The sequence below is a fragment of the Artemia franciscana genome, chromosome 6, assembly GCF_032884065.1.
Source record: "Artemia franciscana chromosome 6, ASM3288406v1, whole genome shotgun sequence".
NCBI lineage: Eukaryota > Metazoa > Arthropoda > Branchiopoda > Anostraca > Artemiidae > Artemia > Artemia franciscana.
Genome location: NC_088868.1, coordinates 16,169,108 through 16,189,554, shown reverse-complemented (window position 1 = coordinate 16,189,554; position 20,447 = coordinate 16,169,108). Strand labels below are relative to the sequence as shown.

General features: G+C 35.1%; 1 protein-coding gene and 1 non-coding gene across 2 annotated transcripts in view; both read right to left on the bottom strand.

Annotated features, from left to right (window-relative positions):
* Positions 1-18,009, bottom strand: part of LOC136028108 (obscurin-like) — a 45,850-nt gene extending 27,841 nt beyond the window's left edge. The window contains exons 1-5 of the mRNA XM_065705735.1: positions 17,641-18,009; positions 7,788-8,073; positions 6,774-6,981; positions 4,319-4,488; positions 1,057-1,201 (exon numbers count right to left, since the gene is read on the bottom strand). Coding sequence (XP_065561807.1) covers positions 1,057-1,201; positions 4,319-4,488; positions 6,774-6,981; positions 7,788-8,073; positions 17,641-18,007 — 1,176 coding nt within the window. The 5' untranslated portion in view covers positions 18,008-18,009. The remainder of the gene's footprint in view (positions 1-1,056; positions 1,202-4,318; positions 4,489-6,773; positions 6,982-7,787; positions 8,074-17,640) is intronic.
* Trnar-ucu (transfer RNA arginine (anticodon UCU)) lies at positions 11,539-11,611 on the bottom strand. The gene has a single exon. It is a non-coding gene; the product is annotated as a tRNA-Arg (tRNA).
* Positions 18,010-20,447: the final 2,438 nt, after the last annotated feature.

Below are 20,447 nucleotides of genomic sequence, written 5' to 3'. Positions count from 1 at the left end.
TCAGTTAAGAATCTATGCTTATTCTAAATATATTCCTTCAAATCAATCGAGTTTAGGAAGGTAAATCCCCCTCAGCATTGATCTGAATAAGCTCCCAAGAAAATTTTAAAACTTTATGCATGAAAGTATGTTTTTTTACTTAAGGCAATCCTATGCTTCCTCCTCCCCCCTTAAAAAATTATGTCTCTACAACATGGTCACTTCACAAGGCTGGGGGTGGGGGAGGGATATGCTACATGTTTTCCAAAGAACTTTTTAATCTTTTTTATGTACATGTTTTATATAGGATAGTTTTATGTACACGTTTAAAATGACTGCATATCAGACATTAATCTGTACGAAAATGTGTTTTGTTTTCACGTTCCAAAGTTAAATACAGAGATTTTAAACCATTTAGGTCGGATTTTGTCAGTGAAGGATGACAGATTTTGAAAATACTGCTTTTTGGCCATCCTTCCAGGGCTGGATGGAAATATATTTAAATAACCTTCCCCTCACCTAATAAATTTGGTGTAGTGTGGCCATAAATACTCCTTTTTCGTGTTTCACATCCCCTTTCTAAGGTTTGGGCCTGCGTTCGTTTTTATGTAAAGGGCCAATGAACTCCTTGCCGAAGCCTACATCCCAGACGAAGAAGTCAAGAGCAAGGCAAGTGATAGGTCAACCTGGAGGCCCCTGGTCCTCATCGTTCTCTACGACATCCTGGTTGACTCAAGTCAAGTATTTCCATTTCATGAATAACTGCACGTGTTCTTTGGCCAAGCTATTATAGTTCTCAAAATCTACATTAATATTTTCTTTACTTAACAAAAGTCAATTAAAATTTCATTACAAGAGTTGATTTAAAGTTGGAAATTCGGTAGTTGATTTAAAGTTGGAAATTCGGTATATTGCATTACGACAACAATGAATTATTACCAAAAAAATTGGATTTCACACAAAATTATGGTTATTTTCTAAAGACCAATGATCTACTGATGGCTTAGAAAATATGTATTAATTTCCCCTAGCATGGCTAGGGTAAAAATACACAAGGGAATATTGCACTAGTCGTACCTGTCCACTATCGTTCCGAGCAACGACTTTGTATATTCCCACGTCTTGAGACATAGCTGACTCGAAGCGTAGGATGGACCTCCCTTTGTCGTCCTCTTTTATAGAAATTCGAGACCCGGGAAGAAGCATTACCTCATTTTTGTACCTGCAAAATGGGACTAAGTTAAAACATCCATGGACTAATAAATAAGACAAAATGACACTAGGGATATAACCAACATTCTATAACACCCATCACCTTAGGGTACAGCTCATCTTTTGATAATTTCACAGAAGAGCTGTTAGAAAATAAGGGATGTAAACATTTTGGAAAAAATATTTGCTTTTGAGGATTTTAAACAAGAAAATGTCTTAATATCTACCGATGTGTAGCTAAGTAGTATAACTTCACTATATTATACAATGAGCGGAATTACTTTTGGTAGTGAAAGAGCAAGAAATAATAAAGAATGTTGACTACTTTTCTCTCCATTTTCTACAAAGTACAATTTATTTTCAGATTCCACCAGCAAGTAAATAGCCACTTTTCGGAAAATTTTTGTGATACCTCACTTTTTTTAGACACAACCATTTACATTCGAGGAGTGCCACATCCACCATTCAATTAGTCGTTTGAAGGCCAGTAAGGTACCATTCTTCTGGTGCGGCACCCCAAACAGTATGGGTAACTTTTAATATTGAAAACTGGCGCTAGTGTAGAAGTAAAAGAACCACTAGCGCCATCTTGCATTTGCCAATTCTTTGCTTTTGTTCAGTCTAATAACAAGGCAAAAATTAATGTAGTTAGTTAAACTGGCAATATAACTTTAGTAATAAGGGTCTAATCTTAGTTTCTGAAAAAAATCCAATGAGAAGCATGAAAAAAAATGTCAAGAAACGGCAAATGTTAGATGACACTGGCATCAGTTTCCAATCTTGCACGCTTGCTCTTTTGCAGCAGTCCATGATGCGCCGGTCAACTGGGTTTTCTTTTTGGGGGTTTTACTTGAAGCGACTATTGCAAAAGGAATTTAAGTAAAAGAGAAATTAAGTTAAGTTTAAACAAATACATTTTTTTTTAAGAATGAGTAGCATATTACAGAAAAAAAGGGTGTGGAGAGAAATTAAATCAATACAAGTCACTTTTTAATTATTTTTCCATAAAAGTCTTATCCAGGTGAGATTAGGATGCATTGCTGACTAAAATGTGTCCCAATCTGGCGTATCATACTTAGCTTTTTTGATTTAGGAAGATACCTCTCTAGATACAACCAAGAGAAGGTAAAACCTCTCATCATAAAAAAAAAAGGACAAAGATACTCCAGAGCCATTGCTGACACATGTCGAATCGGCGTTTCGGTTGCTTGGTGTTTTTTTACGGGGACAAGTAGCAAGCTACTCGCCCAACCTTGCTGCGGCAAGGATCGAACCTTGGGCCCAATATTCCCAAGGAAGAAAATCAATCCACTGTGCTACAACAGGTTACCTCTCATTATAGTCTATCATTAATTAAGTAGACCATTACCGGTGTTTGACTCCTCATTTATTATGATTTTTTATTCTCTACTAGGATCCCTAGCCAAATAATAACTGCTATGGCTGCTGAGTGTAATAATGCATGACTTAGAGGAGCAAGGAAGGCCGACATTTTAGTTGAAATATCCAGATATTAGGTTAGCACTTGCCTCTGATTTCTTATGCAAAGTCGAGTCTCGCATAAGTAAAACTTAATAGTCAGTCACTGATCTTCAAACTATTAAATATATGATACTGTAACTACCAGTAGACATTGACATAAAGAAAAACAAAGAAAAACTGATAAGACGACTTGCAATGAAACCATCCCAATATTTAATGATCAAACTGCTTCTAACTTTTGTCTATCCTTTTTTTCAGAATTTGTTTAGTTATTATACCTTATAACACTGCTTTTTTGTACTTTAAAATTTTCATAGCAAAAGAAATTATAATAAGATTAAATTAAAAAAAAAAAAAAAAAAGTTTCAGGAGTAAAATCAAAATGAATAATCGTTCATGATACATAGTCCCCGACTGATAAGGTGTGAGAATATTAGGTTTTCAAATCCAAGAGTTTTAGTAGATCGAAAAATACTTAAACTGTATTTCATCTGCTCATTAGGTTGCGTCAGGGAGTGCCCACGTTTATCCGAGTCCTGGGCCAAAACTTTATTGATTAGCTGTTGTTTCGATTTTTTCTTTCTTTTGTGCAAACATATGTAGAGGCAAGATGGTTTCAAAAGCTTATATGGTTAACTAGCTGTTGGGGTGGCGCTTCGAACCACCCCAACACCTAGTTGGTGGGGTGCTTCACGCCCCCCAAGCCCTCTCGCACGCGTAAGTCGTTACGCGCCATATTAGTTACGCGCCATTGTAGTTGTGTCCCTGTGACCCACCTGTGAATAGATATATATATATATATATATATATATATATATATATATATATATATATATATATATATATATATATATATATATATATATATATATATATATATATATATATATATATATATATATATATATATACATATATATATATATATATATATATATATATATATATATATATATATATATATATATATGTTTTTAACTACGTAAAACATGCGAATATACAACATTCTTCGCTGTCCCATTGTCTGTGCATATAAATAGATTGTCAGGTTTACGGACTCTTGAACATGCAACATATAATTGTCCATGGGAAAAACAATCCGTATTCAGATCTATACCTCATTATTCTAATGATGTGTCCCTGTGTCCCGGTCGTCATTTGTGTCCTGGTATCCCAGTTTGTAATTTCTCTTTGAGTGTCCCGGTCGTCATTTATATTCCCTGTGTCCCGGTCGTCATTTGTGTCCCGGTGTGTAATTTCTATTCGAACAATCCCTGTGTCCCGGTCGTCATTTATATATCCCGCCTGTGCCCCCGGCGTCCCCTTTGTAGTTGTGTCCCTATGTCCCGGTCGTCATTTGTATTCCCTGTGTCCCAGTCGTGATTTGTGTCCGGGTGTCTCAGTCTGTAATTTCTCTTTGAAGTTCCCGGTCGTCATTTATAATCCCTGTGTCCCGGTCGTCATTTGTGTCCCGGTGTCCCGGTATGTAATTTCATCAGTTGACAAACATGACGTCAGTCGACTAACAACTTCATGACGTATACAGCTCAATCCTTATAATAACGTCAGTCGACACACAAACATGACGTCACTCGACACACACACACACAGACAACTTATTTTTATATATATAGATTGCTCTTACCATTCAACACGAGGTTTAGGGTCTCCGACGACGAAGCAGGACATCTCAATAGGTTTATCTTCAACAATTGCAACAGTTTTAGGTTTTTCACGGAAGAAGGGTACTTTGCCATGTCTTTGTGCTTCAATAATTGCTTCAGCTTGATTCGCACACTCTAGTCGAGTTCCTACCTGCAAAGTCATACCATACTGATGACTATAGAGTGAAAACATAAAACATTAAATAACAATAAAGTATGATATAAAAAATAAAAATTAATAACTAATTACTAATTAATCAATTAATTATGAATCAAAGATTATTGAATTGAGTAAATATTAATAAAATAGCAACAGGATTAAAATAAAAATAAATTAAAATGAAGGCGATTAAAAAATAATTCTAGACAAACCTGTTCTGCAAGTAGGGATGAATTTATTGATAAATAATGGCAACGCATAAAAAATTAGAATTACCCTAACAGAGATAAAAGCTCGCAAGACTAGGATATACATCTGATTGAGACTGTCTATCTGTTAATACAATCATGTAACAAAAACATGAAAAATACAGGAAAAACAAGATGCCAAATCTATGTTTAAATTCATATTTTTTCTGCGCAATCTATTTAAATTGTTTTAGTTTTATTTTTTATTTTTTTATCACAAACAAATAAAAGTGAAAATATATCTTGGATTTTTCTTACCGGAAATATAAAATACGTATCTGATTGGAAATTTAGATATGTTAGTTTTCATAGTTGTGAGTCTATATTAAATGAATCTACCGTCTAGCCTATTAGATGGGATTGCTAATAAAGATTCATTTTAAAAAACATTCAATAACTTAATATTCACCTAATAATATATGAATATTTATAAATATAAAATCATAAAAAAATTGTGTGCCCCAAAACACATATTCACTTTTTGAAGCATCTGGATACTTCATATTCTACGGAAATAACATTTCAGTTTCAGAAATATTGATAACACAAATGTTTCAATTTTACAGTATAGTTTCCGTCAAGACTTCACCGTTTTTTTGATGGATTTTAGTCCTCCTTTCCACAACCCAAAAAAAGTTCATTAGTTTTGATGTGAAACTTTAAAAACAGTACATTTTGAATACTTAAGGTAAGCATAAATAGCAAATTTTGTTGTTACATATATTTCAATCAAAACTTCCTTTTTTGAGGCTTCGGACTCCATTGACAAGGATTGCTTTTACTTATAGTTTTGCCATAAAATATTTGATCCAAGACTCTCTTAAACGTGAGGAAGGCTACTATTCCCTTCTCCAGCCCCCGTTTTTTTACGGTCAAGTTTACCATTCACATAAGAATCCTTCGATAATAATAATCACCCATAAAAAGAGCACAATCTGAAGATTTATGGAAAGGAGATAAGTCTGTAAAGTCTAAATGATTTATAGGGTCATCTCTTTCCCTGTTCTTAGGTAAGTTCTTCAAAAAAATCATTTTTATATCTATTTCTCGACACCAGCTGCCCTCTCCCATTTGGGAATCAAGATGGCATTAAAAATCATATGGGAAAATCAGAAATAACTCCATTTGAACCTCGGTAATAACAAAGCTCAGTGTAGCAACCCATCCCTGAATATTTTCTTGGCAGCACTCATGATCCCAGCCTTGTGAACTCTCGTTTGAACGTAACCTTTGGTATTACACACAAAAAAAGTATGCAATAAGAGAGAAGTTTTGAAACCACAGCACCCCTGTTAAAGATTTAGTCAAAGACTATTCCCGGGAATAAAGGGTAAGTAGAGATTAATTTCTGCCCCTCTTCGAACATCCTTCTATATATATCTGAAAGTTCAGATTGAGCTAGAAAATTTTGACATAAAAATGCACTTTTGTGGCCTCAGGTGCTCCTCCCCCTCCACACGCACTTCTAGACAAAGACCCTTCTCCACAATGTGAATTTACTGTAGCACAATTTCATTTGCCCTTAGAAAGGATACTATAGTTTTCAATTTCTGTTCAACAGAGTCCTCACTAGAAGTTCTAGGACCATTTAGTATGTTGCGATAACCCCTGAAAAAAGGAAACAAACAAATAAATACAATCCAAGAACATCTTTAACGGAAAAAAAAAATAATTTAAATTTCGCATTCTCATAGAAAGGAGCTTAAGGCCTCTGCAATAGAGTTTTCTGATATACTTAATTTGACGGTATACTTTTTATCAGAATCAATTGTCCTTTTGGGGGTATTTTCCCCCTTTTTCAAAATTTCGGCAGAGTTCCCGAGATTCGTAACTTTTGATAGGTAACAATAAACACAATAAATTTTACATACTTGTATTACCATAAAAAGTTGTTTTTTTTTTTTGCATATATATTGTTATCAAAACTTGTGCTCTTAAGAGTTTTGGTTTCTGTTAGCACGAGGCACTCCTAACTTGATTTTATACAACGAACTGGTTTATACAGAATTCACAACAATCTCAACAAACCTCGTGTCTCAAACGTCTGGCGGTTGGACTGAATGAGCGATCAGTGACGTAGCGATTAATCCTATTCTTCTTTTCGTCATCAATTTCCTCGTCCATAATGTCAGTAAACCTTCGGCGTTCTCTGATAATTGGTAAACTTTTGTCAAAATTGTGTTCGTTCAAACGCAGAGTGAAAGTGGGGCTTCTTTGCTGTGCTACTTTCATGTATCTAAAATAGAAGCAAATATTCGGATAAATTTCAACTTATTGTAATATTTAAATTTTTTGCATTGTAGAAAAATAAGACCAGAGTAATATATGTCCATTTTAATTTTGACTTGATTATTCATTTTAATTTTTGCTCATATTAGGACTTATTAATTAATCTGTATCAGTATATGTCATCTTTATGTTTGATGTAACTATTGTGACTATGATCTGTCTGTCTTGGGCTTCATTCAAGGCCGTATCCAGGGGGAGAGGGTTTGACCCCCCCCCCCAAAAAAAAAAACAAACAAGTTTGTCCGACTCGTAAAAAGCGTAACAAAAATGAATATAAACAAATTTTTGATGCGTTTTTAAAGAAAAATTTGAAACGTCCACCCCCGAAAAAAGTCCTGGATATGGCCCTAGCTTCATTTATTTATTAATACTAATTTGGTCGTTTAAAGTTTCAGTTATTATACGAATTAATTTCTAGAGATAAAGTCTTAGGCTTTCATATGATTCTTTTCTTTTTTCAGATCATTTTTGGATTTTTTTTTTTAATTAATTTCTGTTCATATATTTTCATTTTTTATTGTTTAATATTATTAATATTTTTTTATATTATGGTCATTTTGACAGCATGGTTATATGGTAATTTTAAAATACATTTGTTTGCGCAAACTCGTTAAGTCAAAACCACAACTACTAAATTTTTAATTAATAAACAGTTTTTAATCTATAGATTTTTTTCAATTCTTTTAAATTGTCCTAAAAGCTACATCCCTTCCACAATAAGGTTGTGACTGTAATACAAATGACTTATCTTACCTTCTTAAGCGAGCAGGGAAATTTGGATCTCTAAGAGGAAGTAAGAATGTATCTGGTCCCATCTGATATTGGCTCTCGCTTGAGATGACTTCTACTTGATAGTCTGGCCTATCATAACCATTAACTTCAACTCTGATTGGTCCTTTTTCTCCATTTTCTCGTGCGGGTGTACCTCTTGGAGTATTACTCTCACCGGGAGGGTAAACCATTTTTGAGGGGTCGATGAAGGCACCACTCAGGGGACGGCGACGGAACCATGTACGACAGGATGCGTTTGAATACCATTCTTTGCAAGGAAAAAAAAATGTTAGGAAGTAAAAAGCCTGAAGAAATTTATAATAAATTAAGTTATGAAAATAACATGCAACAATTACTTGGAGAAGAATGAGAATTATTTTTGTAGAAAACTTTTTTGGACGCAGCAGTTTTTTGTCCAATTATTTGATTTTGCCTCAGCGATTTTACTGGCTATTAATTTGGTATTTATAAATATAAGTCCTAAAATTAAATTTTGTTACTTAAAAAGGGAAACAAATTAAATTCCAAACAGACTAATTATGCTCCTTTGAGATTTCTTTACCTCTTTACAACGTAACGTCTTATATTAGGTATGCTTTTTTCAGACTGCAATGCCTTTCTAGGACAATTTTATAAACGTTCGAATGCTGGTTAGGCCATCTAGTTAGACATTAACTTCCGGGTCATTCAATAGATTTCTCTGAGAGATTTAACACTTCAGTATTGTTCTTCACCGCTTTAACACTTTAGCATTCATTTTAACACTTTAGTATTTTTACTGATGACGATTGTTGTATATGTGATTGAAATGTCTTGAATTTTTTACCTGTTTTCACAGTCTAAATAAAAGGACTTAACCCCATTTGAAACTTTGTTTATTTGATATACCCCTTTATACTTCTAGAAAAACTTTTAAAAGTCTTAAAAGATGTTTCGAATTTATTATCGGATATGAAGATTTGGACACTAGTTCTTCGAACAGATATTTTTTAAGTGATTTTTCCCGCCGACACCAGCAAAAGGGCCAGGGGGAGTGTCCCCTGGGAATCAGGAAGACATAAAACATTTTCTTTTTTACATCTTGGTTTCAATAAAGCTCCTGGTAGATTTCTTTCCCCCTAGGAGATTTCTTGGTTGCACTCATGAACCCCCCCCCTTTTGTGTCGGTAAAAAAAAATTAAACGTAATTTTTTTTTTGCACAAAAAAAACAACAGTTCCATGATAGGAGGGAAGCTATCAACGCGCAGCATTCATACACAGGCTTAACCCAAAAATACTCCCGACAATGAGGAAAGATTAGAGACTAGTTTCATCCCCACATCTCTTCTCCAACCTCTTTCTAACGTTTATCTCAAAGCTCATGCAAAGCTGGAAAATTTTGGCATAAAAATACACTTTTTGAGTCTTTAGGTAGACTACCCTACCCACCTATAAAAGATTCATCGAACCTCCTCGACAATAAATACTGCATAACTATACACCATTGTGCATGTTAAATGTTGATTTTGCGTAGATAGGTGTATCATAAGGAATGAACGTGCCCTCAAATGGCACTACGTCCTCTCAAGCTGAGAACCATAGAACATAGCTTTTCTATAATTCTAAATTTATTGGTAACATCATAATTTTTACTTTATAGCGTCTTCAGCCTCTTAGGCGTGAATTTTTTGCCTGTGGCAAAAATTGGCAGAAATCACCCCTTTACTGTGGCACATTTTTATGCTGATTTTAAATATATACGTTTCATCAAGTTTAGTCTTATTCATCAAAAGTTACGAGCCTGAGAAGATTTGCCTTATTTTAAAAAATAGGGGGAAACACCCCCTAAAAGTCATAGAATCTTAACGAAAATCACACCATTAGATTCAGCGTATCAGTTTTAAAAAGTAGTTAGGAGAAGGAGTCAAATTTTAGCGTAAAGAACAAGGCGTTGAGAAGGGGACAACCCCTTGCATATGCGGAATAATTTCTGTTCGTTTCAAGTTTTATTTACAGTTAAAAAAAAAACTTGTTTCTTATTTTATTCTATTACTATCTAAAAATGGCTATAAACTAGGCCTCGAAACCTCTGAAATAAGGGGTTCTGATAGAATGTATTTGATGGTGTAATTGTGTTGCGGAGCAATACTACTGCTTTCGTAGTTTTTTTTTTTTTTTTTTTTTTTTTTTTTTTTTTTTTTTTTTTTTTTTTTTTTTTTTTTTTTTTTTTTTTTTTTTTTACCGTGATCAGCGACCTGTAGCTCCGAAGTGGTAAGAGTTAAAAATTTGAGATTTTTCAGAGGGAAGGGAAACGTGAAACAGAGTAAAAAAGTTCCAGAGAAGTTCCTAAAATTTCCAACAGTTTTCCATAAAAAAAAATAAAACCGTTTTTTTCTTAGAAACTCTGCGTTCGATGTTTGGCGTCAAGTTAAGACGACCCTAGCTTCGGAAATAAACTTGTTAGAAATACAGTTATGCTGAACTCATGTAGACCTTTCATTTGTCTCTTCGAGAACCGGAGCACAAAATTCCGTAGCTCTTACAGATATCCCGGAAATAATTCCGGAAAAGTCCATCTCGTTCCAATTTTTTTTGGAATTTTCTCAAATTTTCGATTTTGATGTTTCTTATATTTTTATCGAGTAGTGCTATGAAAAGTATGCAAGAAGAAGTGAAGTGTTCTATATACCAAGTTGCTTCGTTCTCTAAGAAATAATTTCCCAAGTTTCAACGTTCTAGAGGTAACTTCTGTTCTGGACCAGCTAGAATTTTTTTTTCCAACGCGGTTCGACAGGTCTCGATCTCCTAACAACTGGAGCTTACAATAGTTTCTCCGAAATAAAATTCCTTCTGTGGGTTTTTCTATTTGGAAGTTTTGTCAAGCCCACGGGGCAATTTAAATTTTTTGGTGAATTTGGTTTGTTTTATATTTTCCTAGCTTAGACCATCAAAAGTTAAGCAGAAAACTATAAGACGTTATTTCCGTATCTCTTTCAGATTTCCCGGAAATAATTCCCGAAATGTGCGTCTCGAAACATAATACTTCGAATTGGCGTCAAGTTAAGACGGCCCTAGTTTCGGAAGTAAACGTTTTAGAGATAAAATAATTATGAACTCATATAGAACTTTTATTGATGTTTCTCGTTTATTTCTGGACCAGCTAAACATTTTACCAAACTCAGTTTAGTAGGAGCTCGAAATAAACCATATCAAAGATGCTTCAAGATAACAATCGAAGCCGCATTAGAAAAATGTCCTCTGAAGGACATAATGGAGACTGTTGCTCCGCAACTGTGTCCCGTAGGGCACAGTTGCACGTGTTGCTCCGCAACTGTGCCCCAAGGAACAGGGCACAGTTGCTGCAACACTTCCCGTTGCACAGGCAACGGAGGTCTAGTTTTCATTATGATTACTTGCCTTTTTAGGGATGTTTTTTCCCTTTTCAGAAAATCAGGTAAATATATCCCAGGCACGTTACTTTTGGTGGCTAGCTTTAAACTCAATGAATTTTCCTTCTTTAGAATCCTATAGAAGTCCGGATTTTAGGAACACATTATTATATAACTCCTTCTTTAGTGTCTTAGTTACTTTAAGCACAAGCCACTCCTTACTTGCCCTTTGCCATGAAATTGTTTGATTATTCCAATGCTTTCTAATTAAAGTAAAATTAAAAACTTCCACCAATTTGGACAACAATAGATTTGTTGCACACTTGGAACTTAAAGTGAATAATTCACAACGAAAGCAAAATGCTACCTACGGCGGGAGTCGAACCCGCGACCTTCGGATTAGAAGTCCGACGCGCTATCCACTGCGCTACGCAGGCATATATATAAAATTATTGTATAATACGACCGAAAGCGGTAATTCCTTGGCGAACCCCCCCTCACCTTAATGGTGAAATACATACCCTGAGTAGTATATACGAAATGAAATTTCCATACACTTAATTTACTGTTTAATTGCTTGTTTCCCAATGAATCAATTCGAAGAAATGAGTCACGTATGGGAAATTTTTTGTATATACGCAATTCGGGGTTCATATTTTACAATTAGGGTATGGATATTAGAAATACCCTTACATTTAGGGTATGGAGGGGAGGGTGTAAATTTCAGTGATATACCTTAAAAATGGATATTAGAAATTATTTCAGAATGCTTAAAAGTAGCTTTCGGAATTTTCCAGTGTGTTCATTTGGAGACTTCGAAGCAAGCAATAATACCATCTCGCTAAAGAGAGAAATTAGACACCGTAGAAAAAAAGAAATTTACCCATTTTGTTACTCATTCAACGCCCCTTCTAAATACAGTAACCAGTATCACCGCAATTGTGTCCCAGACTCCCCAACCCCCAAGGCCTAAATACCTCGATTCCCAGCTCCTCAATTCCCTTTGTGTTCTCTTCCCAAATATAATAGTCAATTTATTCGCAAAGGTAATCTCCTCTCCTCGATCGTCCCATTACAGAAACTAAACAAAGAAACTAAGATATGTAGAAACTAACAAAAACACTAAAACAATGAAGGGTACTTGTATATTGTTCCGTACAAACTCGAGAATTCGGATCTACAGATCAGACAAATGACTGGTTTATACTAGTCAGTATTCAAGAAAATTAGCTTAGGCTCAGTTGGAATCTACGTTGTAGGTATATTTTTATTAAATGTTTAATGTATAGAGATGAAATTTTGGTTGGGTTAGGTCTTGTTTGGTTAAGTATTTAATATAACGCGTTCTGTGCGCCCTCCCCCTACCATAATTTTTTGCTGTAACTTCCTAAATTTTGTTACTGAACTATGGTATTTTCATTATTTTTGATATATTTCATATGATTAACCTAATTTCTCTTCTCGAGTGAGTACTGAATAATACACAAGTACCCAATGAATTTCTTGCTTTATAATATACTATGCCTATCTATTAATCAGGTTATCATGTTTCTTCCGTTATTACCCACTTTTTTGAAATGATTTCAAATAATTTTTCTGTAAATTATGGACTCCATAGCTGACATGGGGATTAAAAATTATATTGCCCAAAAATAGTGGAGGGCAACGACCCCCCCTTACACGTCAAGCTGTTTTGCCCAACACGCTTGAAACGTTGGGTAACTATGCCAAAGGTCGAAAACGACCAAAAACTAAACATAAAAAAATTTAGTTTTCAACTGAAAGTAAGGATCTTTAAACAAAGATATTAAAATTTAAAACGAAAAGAATTTATGTCGTATATGAGGGGGTTTCCACGCCTCAGTCCCTTCTTGTTTTCGCTAGAGTTTGACTCTTTGGTCCCAATGCTTTAAGAATGACTGCTGTAACACAAGCCCCAATGACTGCTACAAATCTTAATATAAAGATCAAGGGACTGAGGAAGGAGCAAACCCCGTCATGTACGGAATAATTTCTCTTCACTTATATATTTTGATGCCGCTCCTTACTTTCAGTCGTAAAACCTTTTTCTAATTTATTAATTGAAAGAGCATTAAAGTTTCTGATATTCTTTCATTTAACTCTCGAGAGAGCATTAGATTGTTCACTATTATTACTACCCGTCACTCTTTAATTAAAGCAAAATTATAAACTTGAGCAAAATATGACATCAATCAAACAAAAAAGGGTTTTTTAAAACTTAAATTAAAGAGCAACATCAAAACTTGAAACCAACAGAGATTATTCCGTATATGAGTCGGGCTACCCCCTCCTCAATCCTTCACTCTTCATGCTAAAGTTTTTTAATACTTCGAAAAACCTTTTTGTTTCAATTAAATGGTTCTTGCGTATAAACGGTTCTCGTTTTTAAGAAATTGGACAAAAAATCGAAGTTTATCGTAAAAAGTGAGGTATTGAAAAGGTGGCAGCCCCTCTCATATACCGATATATTTCTTTTCTCTTTAAATTTTAATGTTGCTCCTTACTTTTAGTTGAAAAAATAGTTTTTTATTTAATTTCTGATCGTTTTTCAAATAATGCTGAGATATCCACCTACACCTACATGGAAAATTTCTTCACGGAAAATTCCTCCGTGGACAGTTGCTTCCATGTAAATTGGAAAATTCCCCCCGCACAATTCCGTTCTCGCTGAAAATTCCTCCTGGAAAATTTTATCGGACAATTCTGTCTAGAAAGTTATCCTTAGCCTACTGTCATTTGAAAAAATGTTTTATTTAAATTCTGACTGTTTTCAAATTATGCCGGAAATCCCTCTTCGTGGATATTGTTTTTGAGACCCCCCCCCACAATGGGAAGTTTTTCCTTTGCAATATTCATCCACGAAGAATTTTTGGGAATTTCCCCATAGCAGTCCATAAGTCCAGTGGAAAATTCCTTCCCCGTGGAAAAAATAGACAATACCAACCACGCTGAAAATTTCCCGCAAGCAATCCTCCCGGAATATCTCCACATGAAAAATTGAGTCGCATGAGAATAGTAAGGTGAATAGAACGAATTTTGTTATGACATTTTCGCAAACTTCCTCGTTGTAAAATTTCCCTGAAAAGCTCACCCCATAGAAACCTCCCTCCTCACAGGAAATTCCCCTAGCGGAAAATGCCCCCTTATAGAAAATCTCCTTTCCCCATACCAAAAAATGTGTTTATATATCCCTTTAACAAAAGCTGTCTCCAAGGATTGGGCACATTTCATAACATGTATCCCTTTTCAAAGAGTCTGTGGGGGCCACTTCATCTCTAGACACATTATTTGATCATACAACTATGATGAACCAAACGACTGTAGCAAAATTTTGATTAAAAATTTTGTTGTGGGAAGAAGCTAGTGGCCCTCCAATCTTTTGATGACTTAAAAAGAGCACTAAGACTTTTATTTCCATTTGAATGAGCCCTCTCCCAACCTTCTAGCACCTTCGGTTCAATACGATCCCTGATGAAAAACAAAACCAAAACTAGCAAATAAATACCATCACAGCCTTGCTTATTTAAAATAGCTGTATTCAGTCACATTCCTCATGTCATATACATGAATTATAAAAGAACCGAATACAAGTAAAAAAGAAGTTTGTAAAACTTTGATAACTTTGATTAACTAAGCATTGGCTCATAATAGCAGAACATTTAGTCACTTTCACAGTCATTAAGACTGTCTTCAACAGGATTTGCTTGCAAATCTAGCTCCTCTCCTTTAGACTTAAATTCTGATTTAGGTGACCGTATCTGTTACAAAGCCCCCCCCCCCCCTCCAAGCGAAAGTCCTGGATACTGCCATGAGGATTATATATCAATTTCTACTTCCATCCTCCCATCATATCTCCATTAGAGCTGATTCTTTATTTACCTGAAGATTCTTTCAAAACAACTGCTGAGACGCAAGGGCCATTAAACTAGAATACGAATTTCTTTTAGATACTGTAGTCAGTCACAACTCATTCGCTAGTAATTGGTTGAAAATAATCTTAGAACTGGCTTCTAAATCTTAGAAAAGGGCATTGGAACATTCGATTTCCAATTGACCGAAATCCCTCCATAGCTTATTAGACCACCCCTTCTACATGAAGGGCCTGTGGGAAAAAATAAATGAACAAATATCAATACATTAATCCCTTACGTGTCTTTACTATAGGTAAGGCAATATGATTGCCCCTGGCTTCAACAGGAGGATAGAAATTTCACTTTCCCTTCAACTGAAATCCAGAATTATCCAAGGGGAAAATAGGGGGAATTTTCTGTGAGGGACGGGGAGTATTCCAGAGGGAGGGGGAGGGGGTAAACGCTGGCTAGTGGAGATAAGATGGCATAAATATAAGATTTCTCTGAGACATGAAATTTGAAATAAAAATAAGGATATTGATTCTGCTTTGGCCCTCCATATTGTTGAAAATCTAAATCATGCAGTTGATGAGGCAACTTGAACATTTGAACCAAATGGCTTCCCATGTTCTTTTGGGAAGGCATTTGAAATAAAAAAATCCATAAATAGCGACCTTGCTTAAATAAAGATTTAATCCTATAAATCCAATTTTACAACGACTTAAAACTAAAGGATTAAAATAACATTTTAGTCAAGTTTAATATTAGGTTACCACACTTTTTACGAAAATTAACTCAGTAGACAAGCTAAGTCAATCATTAAGCAGAGAGTTCTTGCACAACGTAACTGGTGAATAGTGTTTCACTTAATCTGGCTTGTTTCTTCGATTTGTGTGAATCAGCCTTTCTTCTACTCAGTTAAAGCTAATTCAAAAGGTTATATTTCTTTCTTTTTTTTTTAGCACAGAAGACTAGACGGGCAGAAGTCCCTGACGAAATATCTGGTTCTGTCATTTTCGCATCTTTTTTTCTGTTGGCTGAAGAAAATTACCCTCATTTTCTGGGCTATTTAATTTTTTGCCATACCATATGTCAATTGTGCTTGTAGACCTATCTGTCTTTAACTGTTCACAAAGCTAATGTAATTTTAGTTCAGCTAATCACCATTTTAAAATTTTAATTACCAGTAATATAATACACTTTATCGTTCTGATAACAATAGACCTAAAGTCAGACAGACGGTATTTTAAACCGGGGAACAGCTATACACAAACAAAATCATAGAGATTTGGCAAATCATGGAAATTTGCCAAAGCCTATATTGGCCTATAAAAAAGCACCTATAAAAAACAGTTTGAACCTAAGCAACGCAGTAATTCGAAATAGCATTGGTCTTTATTTTTCGGACCCACTGAATTAGTCGCTGTTCTAGCTCCATTTTGCTGCGGCTAGTATTACTGTTTAGCTAGGCCACATTTGAATATTTATAAAATAGTTATTCAAATGAGACAATTTTGCCACTAACTTACTTCAAAACACTGAAAAGGCACTAAGCAATGATATTTGACATTAGTATTGAAAAAAAAAATTGTATAATTTTCCAAAAGTTTTGAAACATGAAGCCTCCTGCATGATATTTAGTTGTACGAATATGGAGCCGATTGACCACTATGTCAAAGTCGTAAGAATTCACAAGACTCATGATGCTTATTAGTTTGATTTCCACTATTCCGCCTGACTGCCATCTATCATTAGAATTTGAAAGCAAACATTTGCCCCTTTTACTGTACGGTAAGAATACTCGGTATAAACGCGGTGATGAAAGCCACTTCATGTTATTATTGCGGTATGTGGTATAACGAGAAAATTGTGTGGTTTTTACTTCAAGATTGTGTGGTATTATACAACACATTACGGTATAAGTGGTAACAAAGACTACACCAAAGAGAAAGAAGAATTTGCCTCTGATGGGATTCAAAACGACGAGTTTAGGCTTCGCTCAGTTTTTGAAGACCGACATTGCATGTACTGTGCTACGTAGGCACGTGAATTTCCTTGCCTGTAAACTGGCCAAATAAGATTGGAAAAATAACAACAAAAAAGACATAATTAAGAAAAATAAATTAAAAACAAGATAATTCACGACTACGCAATGATCCCAATTGTACTATGACATGGCATAAAACTAAAATATGTAGTATTTCGATGTAAAACTGAATCTAATACAGTAGCAAAAAAAAATACACTCTTCAATTTCCCATTCAATCTTGTTTCAAAAAAAAAAAAACAATCACTACGTTTTCAATTTTATCCCAGCCCACCCACCTCCAATGCCTGGATACGACCTTAGGATGTAGGCTCAGTACAAATTTTGATTATTTTGGTAGTGTTTATTTTATTTTGTACTTATTTCTAGTTAAAAGTTGGGTCATCACTACAAATAATATCAATTTGAAAAATAAACAGCTCAAAGTTTTTCTCACAGAACAAGAATTTCTCAAACATTTACTCCTTCTTTAAAATTTGTACAAGCTTTCCCACCAATAGAAAACTTCTTTAGGTACCATTACAGTCTAGCATTAGAAAAAGCTTACCTTTCAGACGCAAATAGTAAGATTTTAACCTATCCGTAGGAATTGGGACTGAATCGTTCATTTCACGATCCGCAGTCTTAAGCCAAGGATGTTCCAAGGCATCTCGAACATTAAGTCTCCCTGCCCCTTGAAAGACTAAAAGCTTGGCAATAAAGTCCTTAGCTTCACAAGAAACTGAAGAAAAAGCGTCGACGTCAAAGTTAATCTGACCCTTTTGGACATTGGACAGAGTCTCACGATCGTTGCCACCTCTGAATGGTGAGATACCGCTGAGGAGAAGGTACGTAATCACACCAACGGACCAGATATCAGCTGGAGTTCCTACGCCTTCGCCATTGGCTATTTCTGGAGCCACAAATTCTGGCATGCCTATAAAAAGTATTGAAATATTTAAGAGAAATATAAAAGCTTTCAGAAACATCGCATAACGAACCGCAAATATTGTATTATTGTTCCTTGAGCAACCATTAACTCTCAAATTACGCATAAAAGGTATTAATTTCACGAAAAGAGAATTATCAACGGACCAAAGTTTGCAAAACCTCCTTGTGTTTTTCTTGGCATGAAGCAAAAAGACAAATACCATCATCTAAAAAAGCGCTAGGTAAATATAGATTACCCTCAATGGTTCATAGTAAGAGATTGGCTAGAGTTTCTTTGCTTCGAATTACAGAATCGAGGTCATCACTCTAAAATTGATTTTAATTAATCAAACTACGCTGTTTAATCATTCACCCTCTTATTTGAAGTAGGGGAGTGTGGATTTATATGGAGAAGTTCGAAATTTAACTGAAACACTTTTTTAACATGAAGTTTAACCTGAATAGTTTATTCTGTGTTATCGTTAAGATACTTCCCAGATTCTAGTGCACTATTAACGGCACACTGGAAATAAAAAGTTGGGGGGAATACTTAGGAGGAAAAAAGACGTTGGCTATACCTTTCTATGAAAAAACCACCCACATAATTTGGGGCTCAAAGAGGCAAAAATCTTGCATCAAACGGGACACAAGCTTCCCTAAGTGGGGCCCAAAATGGTTTTATCCTAATAGCTTACAACTCAGAATTGTTGTCTTGGCTAAGGAGAAACGTATGTTTAAAAGGAGAAGGGTTTTAATGGTTGGAATGGTTTTAATAGTTGGAATTTAATGGTTGGGCCCTAAATATTGCATAGTTTGAAATTTGCAGTGGTAAATCAGCCTTGCTGAAAGAAGATGAACATAAAAAAAGGCTGAAGGTTCGGTCTCCCCACTGAAAGTAGGGCCTAGGGATGACGCAAAAGTTATTAAGATCAGCTAAAAACCTATATCATTAATCCATCTGAGGAGCTTGAAAATTAGGCCCGTTGGTTCAGGTGCCAAGAGAGTCTTCATGAATAAACAAAACATTGGGAGGTCTTCAAAAATAGGAGCTAGAAATTACTTTTCTAAATTGGCTGAAAAGTTTTACCTGAAAGTCAGGTGATCAAGTAACTTTTTGAAAGATGCTTTTTTTCTGAATAGCGTGAAGCTTCAAACCGCGGGTCCAAACCACGGGAACCATGGGTCCATGGGTTCAAACGGGACAAAATGAGCTCTAATGTAAAAAAAAAATTATTTGGGCCCCCTCTAAATTGTCACTCAAAAATTGATTGATTGCTTACATTATAATGATAATAAATCATGTATGTTTTAGAAGTTTTTACTTTTCTATGTTATATCGACAAAATAGAAATAGTTTCAAAAATGTTTTTTTTTTCTTCTACTAATATGCTACTAACAACTCACAGCAGTACCAAGCCACCTGAGGCCAACACAGCTACGCAAACTATTTTTCCACCCATATCTATTCAAAACCTTCCTCTTTACAACTTCCCAGGAAATTCCAATTTCCTTTTAGTCTTTCTTTACTACCAAACGAAAAGGAAATTCCCATTTCCCTTAAGACTTTCTTTACCCCAAACGAGGACGATGTGCTTTCCGTTTAGCCCTAGACGGTTGGCAGAAAAGGACAATCTTCGGCAATCTGTCATCCTTCATCCGCAGAATGTGCCCTAGCCATCTCAAGCTTTCTTTCATTATGGCCCTAGAAAGCGGGATTGAACAACATTTTTCGTACAGCCTACTGTTTGAAATACGGACAGTCAGCCAGTTACCCAGAACAATCCGTAAGCAATTTCTCTGGAAAATATCTAGTAAATCTTCATCCGATTTTCGGAGCGCCCATGCTTCAGAGCTATATTTGACCATTTTCATCACTGTACCTACAATATTCTAATCCTGGTTTGCAGACTTTTCTTCTTATTCTTCCAAAATTATATTAACTGTGAAAAAACACCCTGAGCTTTGGCCATTCTACTTTCCATATCTTCACTGCATCAACCGTCTTTACTATTAGTACTATCGACGTAAGTGAAGCTGCCCACCTAATCAATTTTTTCATTGCCCAAAGTCACCTTTTCATCTCTACTTATTCCTAGCCTTAGTGAATTAGTCTTCTTAACATTAAGTTTCAAACCTATTCTAGCACCTCAGGCCCTTAGAAGGTTTAGGGAAAAGGGGTCCCAGTCTTGCATGTATAGTTTCTGTTCGTTTTTAGGTACATGGTTATTCATTTATATTTCAGATCTTCTTAGGATTCATCTGTTTATTCCTAGCATTATCCTCTATTTTCATATTTGATGTGATTGTTCAGTATAATGTCAGTTTGAGTTGGCTTTCATCTATGAATTCATTATAATATTTATTCATTTAAAATTTGAATTACTGTATGACTTTGTTTCTGCCTGTTTTGGGTTTTAACATGTTTACTTATCTTCGAAAAACCTT